The 24,672-nt window shown below is 32.0% G+C and overlaps 5 protein-coding genes and 1 pseudogene across 5 annotated transcripts; all 6 read left to right on the plus strand.

Annotated features, from left to right (window-relative positions):
• The first annotated feature begins 23 nt into the window (after positions 1–23).
• On the plus strand, positions 24–1,175 carry LOC123901864 (expansin-A23-like). Its single transcript, XM_045951709.1, has 2 exons — positions 24–171; positions 469–1,175. The coding sequence occupies exons 1-2, from the start codon at positions 36–38 to the stop codon at positions 1,080–1,082; spliced, it is 750 nt and encodes a 249-aa protein (XP_045807665.1). The 5' UTR covers positions 24–35; the 3' UTR covers positions 1,083–1,175.
• Positions 1,176–3,154: 1,979 nt separating this feature from the next.
• On the plus strand, positions 3,155–4,266 carry LOC123901871 (annotated as a pseudogene).
• Positions 4,267–6,654: 2,388 nt separating this feature from the next.
• LOC123901872 (expansin-A23-like) lies at positions 6,655–7,806 on the plus strand. Its single transcript, XM_045951716.1, has 2 exons — positions 6,655–6,802; positions 7,100–7,806. The coding sequence occupies exons 1-2, from the start codon at positions 6,667–6,669 to the stop codon at positions 7,711–7,713; spliced, it is 750 nt and encodes a 249-aa protein (XP_045807672.1). The 5' UTR covers positions 6,655–6,666; the 3' UTR covers positions 7,714–7,806.
• Positions 7,807–9,778: 1,972 nt separating this feature from the next.
• LOC123901875 (expansin-A23-like) lies at positions 9,779–10,930 on the plus strand. The gene is made up of 2 exons (XM_045951718.1): positions 9,779–9,926; positions 10,224–10,930. The coding sequence occupies exons 1-2, from the start codon at positions 9,791–9,793 to the stop codon at positions 10,835–10,837; spliced, it is 750 nt and encodes a 249-aa protein (XP_045807674.1). The 5' UTR covers positions 9,779–9,790; the 3' UTR covers positions 10,838–10,930.
• A 1,983-nt stretch (positions 10,931–12,913) lies between these two features.
• LOC123901876 (expansin-A23-like) lies at positions 12,914–14,053 on the plus strand. The gene is made up of 2 exons (XM_045951719.1): positions 12,914–13,049; positions 13,347–14,053. Exons 1-2 carry the CDS (start codon positions 12,914–12,916, stop codon positions 13,958–13,960), a joined length of 750 nt encoding a protein of 249 aa, XP_045807675.1. The 3' UTR covers positions 13,961–14,053.
• A 1,976-nt stretch (positions 14,054–16,029) lies between these two features.
• Positions 16,030–17,065, plus strand: LOC123901862 (expansin-A23-like). The gene is made up of 2 exons (XM_045951708.1): positions 16,030–16,165; positions 16,731–17,065. The coding sequence occupies exons 1-2, from the start codon at positions 16,030–16,032 to the stop codon at positions 17,063–17,065; spliced, it is 471 nt and encodes a 156-aa protein (XP_045807664.1).
• The last annotated feature ends 7,607 nt before the right edge of the window (positions 17,066–24,672 follow it).

The raw sequence follows: 24,672 nt of genomic DNA on the forward strand, positions 1-24,672 counted from the left end.
ACAACCCTTTTTTGTGTCTTTGACGTACCTCAGTCATGGCTATGTCTCACTCTTTCATTCCTCTGGTCTTTTTCATATTGCTACTTATACAGGCCATAGCTGGCATTGACCTAAATTGGTATGATGCTCATGCAACCTTCTACGGTGGTCCTTCAGGAGCTGGAACCATGCGTAAGTTCTAAAATTAAACTTCGATTTTTTACTTTATAACATTTTAGATGATACAAATCGTTTATACGTAATTTATTCTCTCAACAATAAAGAACAATGAATCTCAATTATTTTGTTTGTCTAATATTCTTCACCCACATGCAATTATAAATAAAATCATATTTCAATTTTTTAATATCATATGGTATGCGTTAGATGAAGTTCAGATGACTAATCCTTATTATTTATTATATATACATGAATTAAGAATAAATGAGCAACAAATCGTGCCGCTAATCCTTTCTTGTATTTGTGCAGAGGGGGCTTGTGGTTATGGTGATCTGTACAAACAAGGATATGGACTTGCAAACACAGCACTAAGCACAGCTCTATTCAATAATGGAGCTACTTGTGGTGCTTGTTTTCAGTTATTTTGTGTCAACGATCCCCAATGGTGCATAAAGGGCGCAAAGCCAATCACAGTAACCGCAACAAATTTTTGTCCTCCAAATTCCGCCCAGCCCGGTGCTTGTAACCCACCACTAAAACACTTTGACTTAAGTTATAAAATGTTCACTTCTATTGCCTACGAAAAAGGCGGTATCATACCCGTTAAATATCGACGTGTTTCATGTGTGAAACAAGGGGGTGTTAGGTTTGAGATCAACGGAAACCCTAATTTCTTGTTTGTTTTGGTGTTCAATGTTGCCAATGCTGGTGATGTTTCTCGTGTTAGTGTCAAAGGGTCTAAGACTGGATGGATTCCCATGAAGCGCAATTTTGGACAAAAGTGGAATACTGGAGTGAATTTGGTAGGACAAGCTTTGTCATTTCAAGTTACTACAAGTGATGGAAAAACTTTGGAGTTTTATTCAGTTTCTCCTTACAACTGGCAATTTGGACAGACTTATCAGAGCCAGGGTAATTTTTAGATAAAATTTAACTCATAAATATATCAAGTCACAAAATTATTAGGAGAATTGAGTTAAGAGATAATAATTATTGTGAGTATCATGTTATTTCAATTCTAGCATTTTGATGAAATAAAAGTCTACGGTTTATAATTTTTAAAATGGTTTTCTTGTACACCTTTTCGTTGTATAATTTATGTTTAAATGATATTTCCAAATCCACTTAGAATTCTAGTTTGTTTTTGCCATTTATATATAAAAAAAATACTAATTTGTTTTTTTGGTCAATATTTTTAGACTTATATAAATGACATTTTTCACAAGTGAATTGTATATAGACTTATAAAAAACTTACATATTGTGAAATTCTATATACAATTCATTTGTTAAAAAAGCTATTTAATACATTCAAGACAAATTTAGTTATTATATATATATATACATGTGAGTGTATGCGCGCGCATACACTTTTTTATGGTATATATATTCATTAATATTGTACGTAATAGAGTATAGTTGTCGATATTTGGGGCATTTATCTGTTATTAAAGCTTGCGCGTCAGTGACAGAGTTGTTCAATGAATCAACCTTATTATCTCATTGTTTCTCGTATTTCATCGCTATCACATATAAAAACTGTGGAATATGATTCATTTTCTCCTTATCAAGTTCCGGAGATGAATCCACTCTCATTCAACTCGAAACTCCGAATTATCTATAACTTCCTTCATGGTACAATAATACGTGGAACACACCCTAACCCCGTTAAAACTTTTGCTCCAAATAAGCCCATACCACTTTTCGCATGGATAATTTTTCATAACTTAGAAAATTAATACCTCTCCGGACACCCTTATTTGAACCCCACCAAAAAGAATTCATCATCCTCTCCAATTTTTCACCGAGGGATGACGGTAGCAAAAATGTGCTCATATAGTAAGTTGGAATAGCTTGAGTCACAAATTTCACAAACAAATGACAAGTATCACTAAAACTCACATAACATTTTTCACATGCTCCATTAAATTTTTCTTCCTATAGGAAAAGTGACAAATACCACTGAAACTTGCATACACAATTGCAAAGTTTCGAGTTTGACCTTGGATGAAAGTAGCACCGTTTGAAACATTTTTTTGAGATTTCATATTATAGAAGAAGGAAAAATTACACTCACAACCCCTGAAATCTATTTAAATGATATCGACAACTCCCTCTAGTTTTATAAACTTACACTAATCTCCCTTTAATTCATATCAAATACACAAATACCTCCCTTTCTCATTAACGATGTTCATTTTCTGTTAACTGTTTTCATAGTTTTTTTTTTATAAGAAACTTTTTTCATAGTTGATCGTTGTTAAATGTTGAACATGTCACCCCAATTTACAATCAAATTAGTTTTATCATTAGTATTATGTTGACGACAGCCAATTATGTGATTATCGATTCAAATAAGTTGTTGTTATATGTTTTATTTATAGTCAATTAGCTCTATATCGTCTTTATTCCAACAAAATGTAACAAAAAGAAAGAGAAAGGGAATTTGGTTCGAGAAAACTAAGAGGTTGATGGGACATAAGATGAAATGGTGATGAAGTCATTTTATAGAATCTTAAGCAAAAATGAGTTGACTTTATTGTGGTGTTTGCCCTCTTTTAGGCCTGGTTTGTTTCAGACTTTCTAGCAAAAAAAAAAATCAATTTTTTTTTAATTTTACTTGTGTTTGTTTTAGATTTTTTCAAAAATCATTTTAGTAAAAAGAAAATCATTTTTTCCTACAAAATGAAAAGCTATTTCCAATAGCTTTTTTCAAAATCTATTATTTTGAAAATCATTTTCTGAGAATGTATCCTATATATGCAAATGTTAATTCTTTAATGAATTTATCTTCTTTATTTTTTGGACAATTGACTTTTTATTAGTCTTGAGAGTTGACTATTATTTTTAGTCGTCTCGAGAATTGACTTTATTTCTTTATTTGTCTTGAGAATTGAAATATATCCTTTTATATTTATTTTGATTTCCTTTAAATACCATCATTTATTCACCACTCTAACATGCAAATATTCCACAACCCTTTTTTGTGTCTTTGACGTACCTCAGTCATGGCTATGTCTCACTCTTTCATTCCTCTGGTCTTTTTCATATTGCTACTTATACAGGCCATAGCTGGCATTGACCTAAATTGGTATGATGCTCATGCAACCTTCTACGGTGGTCCTTCAGGAGCTGGAACCATGCGTAAGTTCTAAAATTAAACTTCAATTTTTTACTTTATAACATTTTAGATGATACAAATCGTTTATACGTAATTTATTCTCTCAACAATAAAGAACAATGAATCTCAATTATTTTGTTTGTCTAATATTCATCACCCACATGCAATTATAAATAAAATCATATTTCAATTTTTTAATATCATATGGTATGCGTTAGATGAAGTTCAGATGACTAATCCTTATTATTTGTTATATATACATGAATTAAGAATAAATGAGCAACAAATCGTGCCGCTAATCCTTTCTTGTATTTGTGCAGAGGGGGCTTGTGGTTATGGTGATCTGTACAAACAAGGATATGGACTTGCAAACACAGCACTAAGCACAGCTCTATTCAATAATGGAGCTACTTGTGGTGCTTGTTTTCAGTTATTTTGTGTCAACGATCCCCAATGGTGCATAAAGGGCGCAAAGCCAATCACAGTAACCGCAACAAATTTTTGTCCTCCAAATTCCGCCCAGCCCGGTGCTTGTAACCCACCACTAAAACACTTTGACTTAAGTTATAAAATGTTCACTTCTATTGCCTACGAAAAAGGCGGTATCATACCCGTTAAATATCGACGTGTTTCATGTGTGAAACAAGGGGGGTGTTAGGTTTGAGATCAACGGAAACCCTAATTTCTTGTTTGTTTTGGTGTTCAATGTTGCCAATGCTGGTGATGTTTCTCGTGTTAGTGTCAAAGGGTCTAAGACTGGATGGATTCCCATGAAGCGCAATTTTGGACAAAAGTGGAATACTGGAGTGAATTTGGTAGGACAAGCTTTGTCATTTCAAGTTACTACAAGTGATGGAAAAACTTTGGAGTTTTATTCAGTTTCTCCTTACAACTGGCAATTTGGACAGACTTATCAGAGCCAGGGTAATTTTTAGATAAAATTTAACTCATAAATATATCAAGTCACAAAATTATTAGGAGAATTGAGTTAAGAGATAATAATTATTGTGAGTATCATGTTATTTCAATTCTAGCATTTTGATGAAATAAAAGTCTACGATTTATAATTTTTAAAATGGTTTTCTTGTACACCTTTTCGTTGTATAATTTATGTTTAAATGATATTTCCAAATCCACTTAGAATTCTAGTTTGTTTTTGCCATTTATATATAAAAAAAATACTAATTTGTTTTTTTGGTCAATATTTTTAGACTTATATAAATGACATTTTTCACAACTGAATTGTATATAGACTTATAAAAAACTTACATATTGTGAAATTCTATATACAATTCATTTGTTAAAAAAGCTATTTAATACATTCAAGACAAATTTAGTTATTATATACTAGCGGGCCAGACAGGCGCGTTCCGCGCCTGCCTGTGTCTAACTTATGTCCAACAAAAATGTCTTATGTTATGATGAATTTGTTAATAAAAGATTTTTATTGCTAAAAAAATAAGGATATTGTTGGTATTATGAAAAATCGACACCAAAAATATTTGTATTCTCTTTTTATATAGTATAGATGTAGTATTAAGTTGGTTATCATTCATGTATAGGCAACTCATTTGCCACTTATTCACATTTTTATGATTTAAAATTTTTTTATTTTTAAATTGATTAGTTAATGGAAGTTGTGAAACTAAGTCAAGGGTAAAATAGGTATATTGAAAAGTCCATCCCAAACTCACCTATCCTTTTTATATATTGTTATAGATATACATGTGAGTGTATGCGCGCGCATACACTTTTTTATGGTATATATATTCATTAATATTGTACGTAATAGAGTATAGTTGTCGATATTTGGGGCATTTATCTGTTATTAAAGCTTGCGCGTCAGTGACAGAGTTGTTCAATGAATCAACCTTATTATCTCATTGTTTCTCGTATTTCATCGCTATCACGTATAAAAACTGTGGAATATGATTCATTTTCTCCTTATCAAGTTCCGGAGATGAATCCACTCTCATTCAACTCGAAACTCCGAATTATCTATAACTTCCTTCATGGTACAATAATACGTGGAACACACCCTAACCCCGTTAAAACTTTTGCTCCAAATAAGCCCATACCACTTTTCGCATGGATAATTTTTCCTAACTTAGAAAATTAATACCTCTCCGGACACCCTTATTTGAACCCCACCAAAAAGAATTCATCATCCTCTCCAATTTTTCACCGAGGGATGACGGTAGCAAAAATGTGCTCATATAGTAAGTTGGAATAGCTTGAGTCACAAATTTCACAAACAAATGACAAGTATCACTAAAACTCACATAACATTTTTCACATGCTCCATTAAATTTTTCTTCCTATAGGAAAAGTGACAAATACCACTGAAACTTGCATACACAATTGCAAAGTTTCGAGTTTGACCTTGGATGAAAGTAGCACCGTTTGAAACATTTTTTTGAGATTTCATATTATAGAAGAAGGAAAAATTACACTCACAACCCCTGAAATCTATTTAAATGATATCGAAAACTCCCTCTAGTTTTATAAACTTACACTAATCTCCCTATAATTCATATCAAATACACAAATACCTCCCTTTCTCATTAATGATGTTCATTTTCTGTTAACTGTTTTCATAGTTTTTTTTTTATAAGAAACTTTTTTCATAGTTGATCGTTGTTAAATGTTGAACATGTCACCCCAATTTACAATCAAATTAGTTTTATCATTAGTATTATGTTGACGACAGCCAATTATGTGATTATCGTTTCAAATAAGTTGTTGTTATATGTTTTATTTATAGTCAATTAGCTCTATATCATCTTTATTCCAACAAAATGTAACAAAAAGAAAGAGAAAGGGAATTTGGTTCGAGAAAACTAAGAGGTTGATGGGACATAAGATGAAATGGTGATGAAGTCATTTTATAGAATCTAAAGCAAAAATGAGTTGACTTTATTGTGGTGTTTGCCCTCTTTTAGGCCTGGTTTGTTTCAGACTTTCTAGCAAAAAAAAAAATCAATTTTTTTTTATTTTACTTGTGTTTGTTTTAGATTTTTTCAAAAATCATTTTAGTAAAAAGAAAATCATTTTTTCCTACAAAATGAAAAGCTATTTCCAATAGCTTTTTTCAAAATCTATTATTTTGAAAATCATTTTCTAAGATTTTATCATATATATGCAAATGTTAATTCTTTAATGAATTTATCTTCTTTATTTTTTGGACAATTGACTTTTTATTAGTCTTGAGAGTTGACTATTATTTTTAGTCGTCTCGAGAATTGACTTTATATCTTTATTTATCTTGAGAATTGAAATATATCCTTTTATATTTATTTTCATTTCCTTTAAATACCATCATTTATTCACCACTCTAACATGCAAATATTCCACAACCCTTTTTTGTGTCTTTGACGTACCTCAGTCATGGCTATGTCTCACTCTTTCATTCCTCTGGTCTTTTTCATATTGCTACTTATACAGGCCATAGCTGGCATTGACCTAAATTGGTATGATGCTCATGCAACCTTCTACGGTGGTCCTTCAGGAGCTGGAACCATGCGTAAGTTCTAAAATTAAACTTCAATTTTTTACTTTATAACATTTTAGATGATACAAATCGTTTATACGTAATTTATTCTCTCAACAATAAAGAACAATGAATCTCAATTATTTTGTTTGTCTATTATTCTTCACCCACATGCAATTATAAATAAAATCATATTTCAATTTTTTAATATCATATGGTATGCGTTAGATGAAGTTCAGATGACTAATCCTTATTATTTATTATATATACATGAATTAAGAATAAATGAGCAACAAATCGTGCCGCTAATCCTTTCTTGTATTTGTGAAGAGGGGGCTTGTGGTTATGGTGATCTGTACAAACAAGGATATGGACTTGCAAACACAGCACTAAGCACAGCTCTATTCAATAATGGAGCTACTTGTGGTGCTTGTTTTCAGTTATTTTGTGTCAACGATCCCCAATGGTGCATAAAGGGCGCAAAGCCAATCACAGTAACCGCAACAAATTTTTGTCCTCCAAATTCCGCCCAGCCCGGTGCTTGTAACCCACCACTAAAACACTTTGACTTAAGTTATAAAATGTTCACTTCTATTGCCTACGAAAAAGGCGGTATCATACCCGTTAAATATCGACGTGTTTCATGTGTGAAACAAGGGGGTGTTAGGTTTGAGATCAACGGAAACCCTAATTTCTTGTTTGTTTTGGTGTTCAATGTTGCCAATGCTGGTGATGTTTCTCGTGTTAGTGTCAAAGGGTCTAAGACTGGATGGATTCCCATGAAGCGCAATTTTGGACAAAAGTGGAATACTGGAGTGAATTTGGTAGGACAAGCTTTGTCATTTCAAGTTACTACAAGTGATGGAAAAACTTTGGAGTTTTATTCAGTTTCTCCTTACAACTGGCAATTTGGACAGACTTATCAGAGCCAGGGTAATTTTTAGATAAAATTTAACTCATAAATATATCAAGTCACAAAATTATTAGGAGAATTGAGTTAAGAGATAATAATTATTGTGAGTATCATGTTATTTCAATTCTAGCATTTTGATGAAATAAAAGTCTACGGTTTATAATTTTTAAAATGGTTTTCTTGTACACCTTTTCGTTGTATAATTTATGTTTAAATGATATTTCCAAATCCACTTAGAATTCTAGTTTGTTTTTGCCATTTATATATAAAAAAAATACTAATTTGTTTTTTTGGTCAATATTTTTAGACTTATATAAATGACATTTTTCACAAGTGAATTGAATATAGACTTATAAAAAATTACATATTGTGAAATTCTATATACAATTCATTTGTTAAAAAAGCTATTTAATACATTCAAGATAAATTTAGTTATTATATATATACATGTGAGTGTATGCGCGCACATACACTTTTTTATGGTATATATATATTCATTAATAGTGTACGTAATAGAGTATAGTTGTCGAAATTTGGGGCATTTATCTGTTATTAAAGCTTGCGCGTCAGTGACAGAGTTTTTCAATGAATCAATCTTATTATCTCATTGTTTCTCGTATTTCATCGCTATCACGTATAAAAACTGTGGAATATGATTCATTTTCTCCTTATCAAGTTCCGGAGATGAATCCACTCTCATTCAACTCGAAACTCCGAATTATCTATAACTTCCTTCATGGTACAATAATACGTGGAACACACCCTAACCCCGTTAAAACTTTTGCTCCAAATAAGCCCATACCACTTTCCGCATGGATAATTGTTCCTAACTTAGAAAATTAATACCTCTCCGGACACCCTTATTTGAACACCACCAAAAAGAATTCATCATCCTCTCCAATTTTTCACCGAGGGATGACGGTAGCAAAAATGTGCTCATATAGTAAGTTGGAATAGCTTGAGTCACAAATTTCACAAACAAATGACAAGTATCACTAAAACTCACATAACATTTTGCACATGCTCCATTAATTTTTTTTTTCTATAGGCAAAGTGACAAATACCACTGAAACTTGCATACACAATTGCAATGTTTCGAGTTTGACATTGGATGAAAGTAGCACCGTTTGAAAGATTTTTTTGAGATTTCATATTATAGAAGAAGGAAAAATTACACTCACAACCCCTGGAATCTATTTAAATGATATCGACAACTCCCTCTAGTTTTATAAACTTACACTAATCTCCCTTTAATTCATATCAAATACACAAATACCTCCCTTTCTCATTAACGATGTTCATTTTCTGTTAACTGTTTTCATAGTTTTTTTTTATAAGAAACTTTTTTCATAGTTGATCGTTGTTAAATGTTGAACATGTCACCGCAATTTACAATCAAATTAGTTTTATCATTAGTATTATGTTGACGACAGCCAATTTTGTGATTATCGTTTCAAATAAGTTGTTGTTATATGTTTTATTTATAGTCAATTAGCTCTATATCGTCTTTATACCAACAAAATGTAACAAAAAGAAAGAGAAAGGGAATTTGGTTCGAGAAAACTAAGGTTGATGGGACATAAGATGAAATGGTGATGAAGTCATTTTATAGAATCTTAAGCAAAAATGAGTTGACTTTATTGTGGTGTTTGCCCTCTTTTAGGCCTGGTTTGTTTCAGACTTTCTAGCAAAAAAAAAAATCAATTTTTTTTTATTTTACTTGTGTTTGTTTTAGATTTTTTCAAAAATCATTTTAGTAAAAAGAAAATCATTTTTTCCTACAAAATGAAAAGCTATTTCCAATAGCTTTTTTCAAAATCTATTATTTTGAAAATCATTTTCTAAGATTTTATCATATATATGCAAATGTTAATTCTTTAATGAATTTATCTTCTTTATTTTTTGGACAATTGACTTTTTATTAGTCTTGAGAGTTGACTATTATTTTTAGTCGTCTCGAGAATTGACTTTATATCTTTATTTATCTTGAGAATTGAAATATATCCTTTTATATTTATTTTCATTTCCTTTAAATACCATCATTTATTCACCACTCTAACATGCAAATATTCCACAACCCTTTTTTGTGTCTTTGACGTACCTCAGTCATGGCTATGTCTCACTCTTTCATTCCTCTGGTCTTTTTCATATTGCTACTTATACAGGCCATAGCTGGCATTGACCTAAATTGGTATGATGCTCATGCAACCTTCTACGGTGGTCCTTCAGGAGCTGGAACCATGCGTAAGTTCTAAAATTAAACTTCAATTTTTTACTTTATAACATTTTAGATGATACAAATCGTTTATACGTAATTTATTCTCTCAACAATAAAGAACAATGAATCTCAATTATTTTGTTTGTCTATTATTCTTCACCCACATGCAATTATAAATAAAATCATATTTCAATTTTTTAATATCATATGGTATGCGTTAGATGAAGTTCAGATGACTAATCCTTATTATTTATTATATATACATGAATTAAGAATAAATGAGCAACAAATCGTGCCGCTAATCCTTTCTTGTATTTGTGAAGAGGGGGCTTGTGGTTATGGTGATCTGTACAAACAAGGATATGGACTTGCAAACACAGCACTAAGCACAGCTCTATTCAATAATGGAGCTACTTGTGGTGCTTGTTTTCAGTTATTTTGTGTCAACGATCCCCAATGGTGCATAAAGGGCGCAAAGCCAATCACAATAACCGCAACAAATTTTTGTCCTCCAAATTCCGCCCAGCCCGGTGCTTGTAACCCACCACTAAAACACTTTGACTTAAGTTATAAAATGTTCACTTCTATTGCCTACGAAAAAGGCGGTATCATACCCGTTAAATATCGACGTGTTTCATGTGTGAAACAAGGGGGTGTTAGGTTTGAGATCAACGGAAACCCTAATTTCTTGTTTGTTTTGGTGTTCAATGTTGCCAATGCTGGTGATGTTTCTCGTGTTAGTGTCAAAGGGTCTAAGACTGGATGGATTCCCATGAAGCGCAATTTTGGACAAAAGTGGAATACTGGAGTGAATTTGGTAGGACAAGCTTTGTCATTTCAAGTTACTACAAGTGATGGAAAAACTTTGGAGTTTTATTCAGTTTCTCCTTACAACTGGCAATTTGGACAGACTTATCAGAGCCAGGGTAATTTTTAGATAAAATTTAACTCATAAATATATCAAGTCACAAAATTATTAGGAGAATTGAGTTAAGAGATAATAATTATTGTGAGTATCATGTTATTTCAATTCTAGCATTTTGATGAAATAAAAGTCTACGGTTTATAATTTTTAAAATGGTTTTCTTGTACACCTTTTCGTTGTATAATTTATGTTTAAATGATATTTCCAAATCCACTTAGAATTCTAGTTTGTTTTTGCCATTTATATATAAAAAAAATACTAATTTATTTTTTTGGTCAATATTTTTAGACTTATATAAATGACATTTTTCACAAGTGAATTGAATATAGACTTATAAAAAATTACATATTGTGAAATTCTATATACAATTCATTTGTTAAAAAAGCTATTTAATACATTCAAGACAAATTTAGTTATTATATATATACATGTGAGTGTATGCGCGCACATACACTTTTTTATGGTATATATATTCATTAATAGTGTACGTAATAGAGTATAGTTGTCGAAATTTGGGGCATTTATCTGTTATTAAAGCTTGCGCGTCAGTGACAGAGTTGTTCAATGAATCAACCTTATTATCTCATTGTTTCTCGTATTTCATCGCTATCACGTATAAAAACTGTGGAATATGATTCATTTTCTCCTTATCAAGTTCCGGAGATGAATCCACTCTCATTCAACTCGAAACTCCGAATTATCTATAACTTCCTTCATGGTACAATAATACGTGGAACACACCCTAACCCCGTTAAAACTTTTGCTCCAAATAAGCCCATACCACTTTCTGCATGGATAATTGTTCCTAACTTAGAAAATTAATACCTCTCCGGACAACCTTATTTGAACCCTACCAAAAAGAATTCATCATCCTCTCCAATTTTTCACCGAGGGATGACGGTAGCAAAAATGTGCTCATATAGTAAGTTGGAATAGCTTGAGTCACAAATTTCACAAACAAATGACAAGTATCACTAAAACTCACATAACATTTTTCACATGCTCCATTAAATTTTTCTTTCTATAGGCAAAGTGACAAATACCACTGAAACTTGCATACACAATTGCAAAGTTTCGAGTTTGACCTTGGATGAAAGTAGCACCGTTTGAAACATTTTTTTGAGATTTCATATTATAGAAGAAGGAAAAATTACACTCACAACCCCGGGAATCTATTTAAATGATATCGACAACTCCCTCTAGTTTTATAAACTTACACTAATCTCCCTTTAATTCATATCAAATACACAAATACCTCCCTTTCTCATTAACGATGTTCATTTTCTGTTAACTGTTTTCATAGTTTTTTTTTATAAGAAACTTTTTTCATAGTTGATCGTTGTTAAATGTTGAACATGTCACCGCAATTTACAATCAAATTAGTTTTATCATTTGTATTATATTGACGACAACCAATTTTGTGATTATCGTTTCAAATAAGTTGTTGTTATATGTTTTATTTATAGTCAATTAGCTCTATATCGTCTTTATACCAACAAAATGTAACAAAAAGAAAGAGAAAGGGAATTTGGTTCGAGAAAACTAAGGTTGATGGGACATAAGATGAAATGGTGATGAAGTCATTTTATAGAATCTTAAGCAAAAATGAGTTGACTTTATTGTGGTGTTTGCCCTCTTTTAGGCCTGATTTGTTTCAGACTTTCCAGCAAAAAAAAAAAATCAATTTTTTTTTATTTTACTTGTGTTTGTTTTAGATTTTTTCAAAAATCATTTTAGTAAAAAGAAAATCATTTTTTCCTACAAAATGAAAAGCTATTTCCAATAGCTTTTTTCAAAATCTATTATTTTGAAAATCATTTTCTAAGATTTTATCATATATATGCAAATGTTAATTCTTTAATGAATTTATCTTCTTTATTTTTTGGACAATTGACTTTTTATTAGTCTTGAGAGTTGACTATTATTTTTAGTCGTCTCGAGAATTGACTTTATATCTTTATTTGTCTTGAGAATTGAAATATATCCTTTTATATTTATTTTCATTTCCTTTAAATACCATCATTTATTCACCACTCTAACATGCAAATATTCCACAACCCTTTTTTGTGTCTTTTACGTACCTCAGTCATGGCTATGTCTCACTCTTTCATTCCTCTGGTCTTTTTCATATTGCTACTTATACAGGCCATAGCTGGCATTGACCTAAATTGGTATGATGCTCATGCAACCTTCTACGGTGGTCCTTCAGGAGCTGGAACCATGCGTAAGTTCTAAAATTAAACTTCAATTTTTTACTTTATAACATTTTAGATGATACAAATCGTTTATACGTAATTTATTCTCTCAACAATAAAGAACAATGAATCTCAATTATTTTGTTTGTCTAATATTCTTCACCCACATGCAATTATAAATAAAATCATATTTCAATTTTTTAATATCATATGGTATGCGTTAGATGAAGTTCAGATGACTAATCCTTATTATTTATTATATATACATGAATTAAGAATAAATGAGCAACAAATCGTGCCGCTAATCCTTTCTTGTATTTGTGCAGAGGGGGCTTGTGGTTATGGTGATCTGTACAAACAAGGATATGGACTTGCAAACACAGCACTAAGCACAGCTCTATTCAATAATGGAGCTACTTGTGGTGCTTGTTTTCAGTTATTTTGTGTCAACGATCCCCAATGGTGCATAAAGGGCGCAAAGCCAATCACAGTAACCGCAACAAATTTTTGTCCTCCAAATTCCGCCCAGCCCGGTGCTTGTAACCCACCACTAAAACACTTTGACTTAAGTTATAAAATGTTCACTTCTATTGCCTACGAAAAAGGCGGTATCATACCCGTTAAATATCGACGTGTTTCATGTGTGAAACAAGGGGGTGTTAGGTTTGAGATCAACGGAAACCCTAATTTCTTCTTTGTTTTGGTGTTCAATGTTGCCAATGCTGGTGATGTTTCTCGTGTTAGTGTCAAAGGGTCTAAGACTGGATGGATTCCCATGAAGCGCAATTTTGGACAAAAGTGGAATACTGGAGTGAATTTGGTAGGACAAGCTTTGTCATTTCAAGTTACTACAAGTGATGGAAAAACTTTGGAGTTTTATTCAGTTTCTCCTTACAACTGGCAATTTGGACAGACTTATCAGAGCCAGGGTAATTTTTAGATAAAATTTAACTCATAAATATATCAAGTCACAAAATTATTAGGAGAATTGAGTTAAGAGATAATAATTATTGTGAGTATCATGTTATTTCAATTCTAGCATTTTGATGAAATAAAAGTCTACGGTTTATAATTTTTAAAATGGTTTTCTTGTACACCTTTTCGTTGTATAATTTATGTTTAAATGATATTTCCAAATCCACTTAGAATTCTAGTTTGTTTTTGCCATTTATATATAAAAAAAATACTAATTTGTTTTTTTGGTCAATATTTTTAGACTTATATAAATGACATTTTTCACAAGTGAATTGAATATAGACTTATAAAAAATTACATATTGTGAAATTCTATATACAATTCATTTGTTAAAAAAGCTATTTAATACATTCAAGACAAATTTAGTTATTATATATATACATGTGAGTGTATGCGCGCGCATACACTTTTTTATGGTATATATATTCATTAATAGTGTACGTAATAGAGTATAGTTGTCGAAATTTGGGGCATTTATCTGTTAAAGCTTGCGTGTCAGTGACAGAGTTGTTCAATGAATCAACCTTATTATCTCATTGTTTCTCGTATTTCATCGCTATCACGTATAAAAACTGTGGAATATGATTCATTTTCTCCTTATCAAGTTCCGGAGATGAATCCACTCTCATTCAACTCGAAACTCCGAATTATCTATAACTTCCTTCATGGTACAATAATACGTGGAACACACCCTAACCCCGTTAAAACTTTTGCTCCAAATAAGCCCATACCACTTTCCGCATGGATAATTGTTCCTAACTTAGAAAATTAATACCTCTCCGGACACCCTTATTTGAACCCCACCAAAAAGAATTCATCATCCTCTCCAATTTTTCACCGAGGGATGACGGTAGCAAAAATGTGCTCATATAGTAAGTTGGAATAGCTTGAGTCACAAATTTCACGAACAAATGACAAGTATCACTAAAACTCACATAACATTTTTCACATGCTCCATTAATTTTTTTTTTCTATAGGCAAAGTGACAAATACCACTGAAACTTGCATACACAATTGCAATGTTTCGAGTTTGACATTGGATGAAAGTAGCACCGTTTGAAAGATTTTTTTGAGATTTCATATTATAGAAGAAGGAAAAATTACACTCACAACCCCTGGAATCTATTTAAATGATATCGACAACTCCCTCTAGTTTTATAAACTTACACTATTCTCCCTTTAATTCATATCAAATACACAAATACCTCCCTTTCTCATTAACGATGTTCATTTTCTGTTAACTGTTTTCATAGTTTTTTTTTATAAGAAACTTTTTTTATAGTTGATCGTTGTTAAATGTTGAACATGTCACCGCAATTTACAATCAAATTAGTTTTATCATTAGTATTATGTTGACGACAGCCAATTTTGTGATTATCGTTTCAAATAAGTTGTTGTTATATGTTTTATTTATAGTCAATTAGCTCTATATCGTCTTTATACCAACAAAATGTAACAAAAAGAAAGAGAAAGGGAATTTGGTTCGAGAAAACTAAGGTTGATGGGACATAAGATGAAATGGTGATGAAGTCATTTTATAGAATCTTAAGCAAAAATGAGTTGACTTTATTGTGGTGTTTGCCCTCTTTTAGGCCTGGTTTGTTTCAGACTTTCTAGCAAAAAAAAATCAATTTTTTTTATTTTACTTGTGTTTGTTTCAAATTTTTTCAAAAAGCATTTTAGTAAAAAGAAAATCATTTTTTCCTACAAAATGAAAAGCTATTTCCAATAGCTTTTTTCAAAATCTATTATTTTGAAAATCATTTTCTAAGAATTTTTCATATATATGCAAATGTTAATTCTTTTATGAATTTATCTTCTTTATTTTTTGGACAATTGACTTTTTATTAGTCTTGAGAGTTGACTATTATTTTTAGTAGTCTCGAGAATTGACTTTATTTCTTTATTTGTCTTGAGAATTGAAATATATCCTTTTATATTTATTTTGATTTTCTTTAAATACCATCATTTATTCACCACTCTAACATGCAAATATTCCACAACCCTTATTTGTGTCTTTTACGTACCTCAGTCATGGCTATGTCTCACTCTTTCATTCCTCTGGTCTTTTTCATATTGCAACTTATACAGGCCATAGCTGGCATTGACCTAAATTGGTATGATGCTCATGCAACCTTCTACGGTGGTCCTTCAGGAGCTGGAACCATGCGTAAGTTCTTAATTTTTTACTTTATAACATTTTAGATGATACAAATCGTTTATACGTAATTTATTCTCTCAACAATAAAGAACAATGAATCTCAATTATTATGTTTGTCTAATATTCTTCACCCACATGCAATTATAAATAAAATCATATTTCAATTTTTTTTATATCATATGGTATGCGTTAGATGAAGTTCAGATGACTAATCCTTATTACTTATTATTTATACATGAATGAAGAATAAATGAGCAACAAATCGTGCCGCTAATCCTTTCTTGTATTTGTGCATAGGGGGCTTGTAGTTATGGTGATCTGTACAAACAAGGATATGGACTTGCAAACACAGCACTAAGCACAGCTCTATTCAATAATGGAGCTACTTGTGGTGCTTGTTTTCAGTTATTTTGTGTCAACGATCCCTAATGGTGCATAAAGGGCGCAAAGCCAATCACAGTAACCGCAACAAATTTTTGTCCTCCAAATTCCGCCCAGCCCGGTGCTTGTAACCCACCGCTAAAACACTTTGACTTAAGTTATAAAATGTTCACTTCTATTGCCTACGAAAAAGGCGGTATCATACCCGTTAAATATCGACGTGTTTCATGTGTGAAACAAGGGGGTGTTAGGTTTGAGATCAACGGAAACCCTAATTTCTTGTTTGTTCTGGTGTTCAATGTTGCCAATGCTGGTGATGTTTCTCGTGTTAGTGTCAAAGGGTCTAAGACTGGATGGATTCCCATGAAGCGCAATTTTGGACAAAAGTGGAATACTGGAGTGAATTTGGTAGGAAAAGTTTTGTCATTTCAAGTTACTACAAGTGATGGAAAAACTTTGGAGTTTTATTCAGTTTCTCCTTACAACTGGCAATTTGGACAGACTTATCAGAGCCAGGGTAATTTTTAGATAAAATTTAACTCATAAATATATCAAGTCACAAAATTATTAGGAGAATTGAGTTAAGAGATAATAATTATTGTGAGTATCGTGTAATTTCAATTCTAGCATTTTGATGAAATAAAAGTCTACGGTTTATAATTTTTAAAATGGTTTTCTTGTACACCTTTTCGTTGTATAGTTTATGTTTAAATGATATTTCCAAATCAACTTAGAATTCTAGTTTGTTTTTGCCATTTATATATAAAAAAAAATACTAATTTGGTTTTTTGGTCAAAATTTTTAGACTTATATAAATGACATTTTTCACAAGTGAATTGTATATAGACTGATAAAAAATTACATATTGTGTAATTCTATATACAATACATTTGTTAAAAAAGCTATTTAATACATTCAAGACAAATTAAGTTATTATATATATACATGTGAGTGTATGTGCGCGCGCGCATACACTTTTTTATGGTATATATATTCATTAATAGTGTACGTAATAGAGTATAGTTGTCGAAATTTGGGGCATTTATCTGTTATTAAAGCTTGCGCGTCAGTGACAGAGTTGTTCAATGAATCAACCTTATTATCTCCTTTTTTCTCATATTTCATCGCTATCACGTATAAAAACTGTGGAATATGATTCATTTTCTCCTCATCAAGTTCCGGAGATGAATCCACTCTCATTCAACTCAAAACTCCGAATTATCTATAACTTCCTTCATGGCACAATAATTCGCGGAACACACCCTAACCCCGTTAAAACTTTTGCTCCAAATAAGCCCATACCACTTTCCGCATGGATAATTTTTCCTAACTTAGAAAATTAATACCTCTCTGAACACCCTTATTTGAACCCCACCAAAAAGAATTCATCATCCTCTCCAATTTTTCACCGAGGGATGACGGTAGCAAAAATGTGCTCATATAGTAAGTTGGAATAGCTTGAGTCACAAATTTCACAAACTAATGACAAGTATCACTAAAACTCACATAACATTTTTCACATGCTCCATTAAATTTTTCTTTCTATAGGCAAATTGACAAATACCACTGAAACTCGCATACACAATTGCAAAGTTTTGAGTTTGACCTTGGATGAAAGTAGCATCGTTCGAAACATGTTTTTTTATATTTCATATTATAGAAGAAGGAAAAATCAGAGAACGTAATAACATTTGGGCTGATTTAGTGCCTGTTTGTTTAGGCGTTTGCAACCAGCAGACTCACGTTTTCAGCACTAAACGTGATTTCTCACTTTTAGAAATATGTTTGGCTTTCTCTTTTAGAATTGATTCTATGCTCCAAACTCAATTCTGTTAGAATGTGATATAATTCTCAACTGATTTGATACTTAGTTAGTTGGAGGATAGTTTTAGTTTGTTAATAAAGTTGGTTACAACTAACTAAGTGAGTTAGTTACAACCAAGTTAGTTAGTTTGTTAGGAAGTTTGTTACTTACTTTCAAAGCAAGTGTGCTTTTAGTTTGTATAAATAAGGAGCATGTGTATCTCTTGTAATACAAATTTTACATGGCTCATTAGTGGAAGAATAAAATTTTTCTTTTCTCTTCATTAGCAATCTAGAGTAATCTTCTTCCTCATTTGAAGTTCACTCATCTATTTCAAAGCACAATTGCTCGAAAAAGAGTTCATGCTCATAGGCTTGCCTTGAGCCTATGCAAATTGTGCAGTGTGTGTGTTTGATGTTTCTTGTTGAGCCAACAATTAGCATCAAGAGCTCTGGTTCAATTACGGGGAAACACGAGTGAATTGTGAGGGGAAATCAATTGGGAAACACTGATTGAATTGTGTGTATTGATTTCTTGAAGAATCAAGATGAATACTCATGGTTTTGGAACCAATATTCTCGTTCTTGATGGAAAGAGCTGGGATAGGTGGAATGCATTGTTGAAATCTCTGTTTGGATCTCAAGATTGTCTTGATGTGGTTCTGAATGGTTATGAAGAGTTGGTAGAGAATCCAACAAATGAAACAGAGGAATGCATTCAAAGAGAACATGAAGAAAGATTGTAAAGCCTTGTTCTACATTCAACAAAACTGTGATGCTCAACACTTTGAGAAGATTGCTAAATCAACAAAATCTAAAGAGGCTTGGGATATTCTTGAAAGCTATCATGATGGTGGAGCCAAAGTAAAGAAAGTGAAGTTGCAGGCATATAGAAGACAGTATGAGTCAATGCTGATGGAGGAAGATCAAAAGGTAAGTGATTACTTCTCGAAACTTCTTGCACTTGTGAATCAAATGAAAAACTGTGGAGAGAACATCACTGATGAAATGGTAGTTGAGAAAGTTTTAAGGTCTTTAACTCCAAGTTTTTACTATGTAGTAGTGGCTATAGAGTATTCGAAAGATACAACCACTATGAAAATTGAGGAATTACAAAGTGCTTAGTAGAGGTTCAGAGAGATCGAATCAACAAGCCATGCGGGCTCAAGCCAACAAGAAAGATGATAGTAGCAAGAACTACAAAAAGAAAGGAAAAGGTAGTTGGGAAAATGGTGACAAGTCTGAGATAGATGATAAACCCGAATCTTCTAAAGAAGAAGGGTTTGTCAAGAATCAAAATAAGAAGAAGAGGGACTTTGATAAGAGTAAGGTAAAGTGCTATAATTGTGAAAAACATGGTCACTTTGCTAATGAGTGTTGGTACAAGGAGGACCAACAAGAAGCCAATGCAGCAGAAGAAAGTGATGTTAATTCTGTGTTGATGATGGCTACTACCAGTGATGATAATGTGAAAAGTGAAGAATTGTATCTTGACTCAGGGTGCTCGAATTGTATGAAACAACACAGAGAATGGTTAACCAACTTTAATGCAAGCAAGAAGACAAGCATAAGGTTGGCTGACAACAGCAAACTAGCAGCACAAGGTACTGGTAACATTGTCATCAGAAGCAAGAATGGTAGAAAAGTGATAATTGAGGAGGTACTGTATGTGCCAAAAATGAAGTGTAATTTGCTTAGCTTAGGTCAATTGGTGCAAAAAGTGTTCTAAGTGAACATGGAAGATAATGCACTAAAGTTGTTCGACAAAATGAAGAGTTTGGTTTTGATGTGCAATTTGTCAAAGAACAGGACCTATAAATGCAACATTGCAACTGATGCTATGATGTGCCTGGCTACAACAACGAGTGAAGATGTTGAAGCATTATGGCACAAAAGGTATGGTCACTTGAATTTTAGGAGCCTGAGTAATTCGAATTATAAGAAATTGGTGATTGGCTTGCCGAAAATTAATATAAGAAATGAAATTCGTGAAGTGTGTGTGAAGAGTAAGCACAGTAGAAATTCATTTGTGTCTGATATGCCTAAGAGAGCTAGTGCAGCCTTACAAGTGATTCATTCAGATATTTGTGGTCCCTTTGAAGTTCCATCATTGGGAGGAAGCAAGTATATCATCACTTTTGCTGATGAATATACAAGAATGTTGTGGCTGGATAAAATAAAGCTTAAGAGTGAAGCTTTAGATGTGTTTAAAAGATTTAAAGTCTTAATTGAAAAAGAAAGTGATAAATCAATTAAGATTTTAAGGACAGATCATGTGCACAAAGATGAGGTTCAATATAATCATATCTATCTAGATTCAAGTGATGAATCAGATGGAGAAGAGGGTTATGAAGAAGTCGAACCAGTCAATGGTGGTAATCAAAAACCAATCATGAAGTAGATATGCACAGTTGAAGTGATGGTGATGATAGAATTCATCTGTCAGCAAGGCCTCAGAGAATAAAGCATGTACCAGCCATATCGAATGATTGTGAAGTTACTCATGACAGTGAAGTTAATGATAAAGGTGAGCTAATTCATTTTGCACTTCGAGTTAACTCTGAACCAGTGAATTTCAGAGATGCTTTGAAAAGTAATGAGTGGAAGAAGGCTATGGAATAAGAGCTTAAGTCAATCGAAAATAATCGGACTTGGAAGCTAGTTGTCTTGCCAGACAAGAAGAAGAAAATAGATGTGAAGTGGGAGTTCAAAGTGAAACTGAACTCTGATGGCAAAAATACAGTGATAATTTGCCTATATGTTGATGACTTGCTCATAACTGGAAGCAAAGCCAATGAAGTCGAAGACATGAAGTGTAAGCTAAAATCAGAGTTCGAAATGACTGATCTAGGCAAGTTATCATATTTCCTAGGAATGGAATTTGTAAAAGTGCAAGATGGAATAGTGAAGCATCAGCAAAAGTAAATTGGTGAGTTACTAGATATAAATTCGAAATGAATGGCTGCAATCCAATTTCGAATCCATCAGAGACATATACAAAACTTGATGAGTACAACAATGAAGAAAAGGTTGACTCAATAATGTTTCGACAGATGGTTATCACATTGAAGTATGTGTGCAACATCAGGCCAGAAGTTTGCTATTCAATTAGTGTGATTAGCAAATTCATGCATGATCCTAGAAAATCTCAGTTGGCAGCTGCAAAGAGGATCTTTTGGTATCTTAAAGGTACTTTGGATTATGAATGAAGACCAGGTTCCATTTCATTAGAGAGAAAGTGATGAATGAAGTCGACTGAAGTGCGGGTAGGTAGGAGATGGTTTTACAAAAGCTGTGAAACTTGACAGATTTGAATACTTGAGGAAGCAACTTAGTGTCAATCAGTTTCAAATTAAGGGGGAGTGTTAGAATGTGATATAATTCTCAACTGATTTGATACTTAGTTAGTTGGGGGATAGTTTTAGTTTGTTAATAAAGTTGGTTACAACTAACTAAGTGAGTTAGTTACAACCAAGTTAGTTAGTTTGTTAGGAAGTTTGTTACTTGCTTTCAAAGCAAGTGTGCTTTTAGATTGTATAAATAAGGAGCATGTGTATCACTTGTAATACAACTTTTACATGGCCCGTTAGTGGAAGAATAAATTTTTTCTTTTCTCTTCATTAGCAATCTAGAGTATTCTTCTTCTTCTTCCTCATTCGAAGTTCACTCATCTATTTCGAAGCACAGTTGCTCGAAACATAGTTCATGCTCATAGGCTTGCCTTGAGCCTATGCAAATTGTGCAGTGTGTGTTTTTGATGCTTCTTGCTGCGCCAACAAATTCTAGGAGAAGCTCCAAATCCTAGCTTCTACGCATATGTTTGGTTTCGCGTTTCCGCACCTTAAACGCACATTTGCAACCACAAACATGATTCTTCTCTTCTGCAAGCATGTTTGGTTTTCTATTTTGAAATCGATTCTGCATTCTAGAATCAATTCTACCAGAAGCAAGAATTCCTTGCTTATGCGGTGACCCATAATCAATTCTTTATTGCCCTTTATTCCTTTTATTCCTTTTACTTTTACAATAACTCAATTCATTATTCAACACCCAGATTGTCACTTTCACTCTCTACATGTCTCCTTTGCCTTCAGAAATCCACAGCAATACAAATTTATCTCCCTATACTATAGAAACATTGATGATGGATTTATGTGTTCAGAGGAAAGGGGATGAGATTTGACAAGGGAGAAGAATAGATGTGCGAAGGCGAAGAATATGAACAAATGGAGGAAGAAGAAACATCAGAAGAAGACTGTTCTAGAGAATATAACTATGTATATATGGCCCATATGGGTTTTTGTTTATTTTAAATTTTTTTTGGTGAATGGGTTATTGTTTATTTTAATATGGGTTGGGAGTTTTTTTTTTCTTTTATTAGGTTGAATTGTTGTAATTTTTTTTTTATAATAATATTACATTATTATGTTAAGACCCTTTTAGTAATTTATCTATTTAAAAGCAATTTTAATTTAAATTACCCAAACAACATCAAGTGTTAAAAATCACTTTTAGAAAATGTATCCAAAAATAAATAAATTTTGTTCAACTCACTTTTAACCAAAATCAATTTTGTTAAACTCAATTCTATCAAACTGAATTCTAGTCGCCGCCAAACCAAACACACACTGCATCAACTCAAAATCAATTCTTTTTTACTGTTGGTTGCCAGCTAAAATATTGATCCTCTCTTTTCCATCAGATCTATCTCATTTTTTCTGTACCTCTTGAATAGCTCATTTCAGTTTTTTATCAAAACAAAAAAACTCATTTCAATTTCTATTTATCTCTGCATCTTCTTTGGTTTGTTTTTCTTCCGGGAACCTTTTTTTTCTTCCAAGCATCTTTATCTGCGTTTTTGTTTCTTTTGATTCCTGCAACTTCCATTATGCTATGCGTTTTGTGGCTTCCCTTTGATTATATTATTTTATTTTATTTTTGTGTGATTTATTTTGGGCTTGATGTCCATCGCCCCATTCCCTCCTGCTTGTGTGTGTTATGTATTTATCAACAAAAGATCGATTTTTATTTTTTTATTTATTTTTAGGATATTATTATGGTTGTCTAATGAAAATAAAAACACACATACCTATTTTACTAATTATAAAAATACTAGTGTGTTTTTTTTTTCCGAGGATACGAGTGTGTTAATAGCTTAAAATAATCAAATTGCTCTATATTTTAGTTTATTTGTTTTTTATTTAAATGTCTATATCTTTATACATTATTTTATTGAAATATATAATTTTTTTTTCAACGATGAAATATATAGTTTTAAATACAATTAAAACTTATTTTGGTACAACTAAAACCTATTTTGGTAATTATTACATTTTTGCCCCCTTTTTGTTGCTATTTTCATTTTTTTTGTTTCTGGGTCTTGTAACTTCACTTTTCCCGATATTTGTTTGCTTTTGGGCTTCAATTACTATTAAAATTACTCTAATTTACTACTAAAAACATCATATAATTGGCTGTCATCAAATCCTGATATTATTTTATTTGAAATGTAAATATAAAATATATTTAGATCTAAAATCTTAAAAAAAAATATTTAATCATTATTCTCAACATCTGATTTTTCTCGGAACAACAGTTTGTTAGAAGCGCGTAATCGTGTGTGTGAATTGCCAACAAAAATTAGTGTTCAAATGGAGGATATTTTATGATGGCCTCCCTACGTGAATGAATCTCTGGCAGCGTGAAATTATAACGATTTTTCATCAACAATGTTGTGTTCTCTGTTTTTATGAGGTTGAAACCCATAATCAGCTATTCTTGTCAGATTTCAAAAGAAATTTGGAGAGCTATATTTACATTGGGGGATGACAAAGTGCAGACTTTTCTTTCCTCCAGCAGAATTCTTCAATGACCAAAAAGCTATAGGTGCGGGTATGATACCGGTATCCGGTTACGTGGTACGTCATTTTAAAAAAAATTAAGGTACGGGTACGCTCGTATAATTTTTTTTAATATAGTTATATTCTTAAAATAATACAATTATATTCTTTAAAAGTAGTTATATTGTGGTTTACACGATTAGGAAATTAGGAGGAGTAGTAGTAAGACTATGCGGCTCTACTTTTAAAAATAAATAAAAAGGGAAGGAAACTGAATCGATTCTAATTTTAAACTAAAGTGAATCTTTATTAAAAAAACAAATAAAAAAGAATGAGATTGGAAAGTGTTGCAAAAAAAAAAAAAAATTGATGAAATATGTACCACGTGTGTATCCTGAAAGTACCACGTGAGTACCCCCGGAAGTACCATGCGTGTACCCGCATGAAAAAACAAAAAAAAAAACTCGGTACTTTGAGAGTACGTACCATGAA

Source organism: Trifolium pratense, unplaced genomic scaffold, assembly GCF_020283565.1.
Source record: "Trifolium pratense cultivar HEN17-A07 unplaced genomic scaffold, ARS_RC_1.1 scaffold_82, whole genome shotgun sequence".
NCBI lineage: Eukaryota > Viridiplantae > Streptophyta > Magnoliopsida > Fabales > Fabaceae > Trifolium > Trifolium pratense.

Coding starts and splice junctions, on each gene's coding strand:
- LOC123901864 (XM_045951709.1), top strand. CDS start 36: ATGGCTATGTCTCACTCTTTCATTCCTCTGGTCTTTTTCATATTGCTA. Junction 172..468: donor TTCAGGAGCTGGAACCATGC/GTAAGTTCTAAA, acceptor GTATTTGTGCAG/AGGGGGCTTGTGGTTATGGT.
- LOC123901872 (XM_045951716.1), top strand. CDS start 6,667: ATGGCTATGTCTCACTCTTTCATTCCTCTGGTCTTTTTCATATTGCTA. Junction 6,803..7,099: donor TTCAGGAGCTGGAACCATGC/GTAAGTTCTAAA, acceptor GTATTTGTGAAG/AGGGGGCTTGTGGTTATGGT.
- LOC123901875 (XM_045951718.1), top strand. CDS start 9,791: ATGGCTATGTCTCACTCTTTCATTCCTCTGGTCTTTTTCATATTGCTA. Junction 9,927..10,223: donor TTCAGGAGCTGGAACCATGC/GTAAGTTCTAAA, acceptor GTATTTGTGAAG/AGGGGGCTTGTGGTTATGGT.
- LOC123901876 (XM_045951719.1), top strand. CDS start 12,914: ATGGCTATGTCTCACTCTTTCATTCCTCTGGTCTTTTTCATATTGCTA. Junction 13,050..13,346: donor TTCAGGAGCTGGAACCATGC/GTAAGTTCTAAA, acceptor GTATTTGTGCAG/AGGGGGCTTGTGGTTATGGT.
- LOC123901862 (XM_045951708.1), top strand. CDS start 16,030: ATGGCTATGTCTCACTCTTTCATTCCTCTGGTCTTTTTCATATTGCAA. Junction 16,166..16,730: donor TTCAGGAGCTGGAACCATGC/GTAAGTTCTTAA, acceptor CCTACGAAAAAG/GCGGTATCATACCCGTTAAA.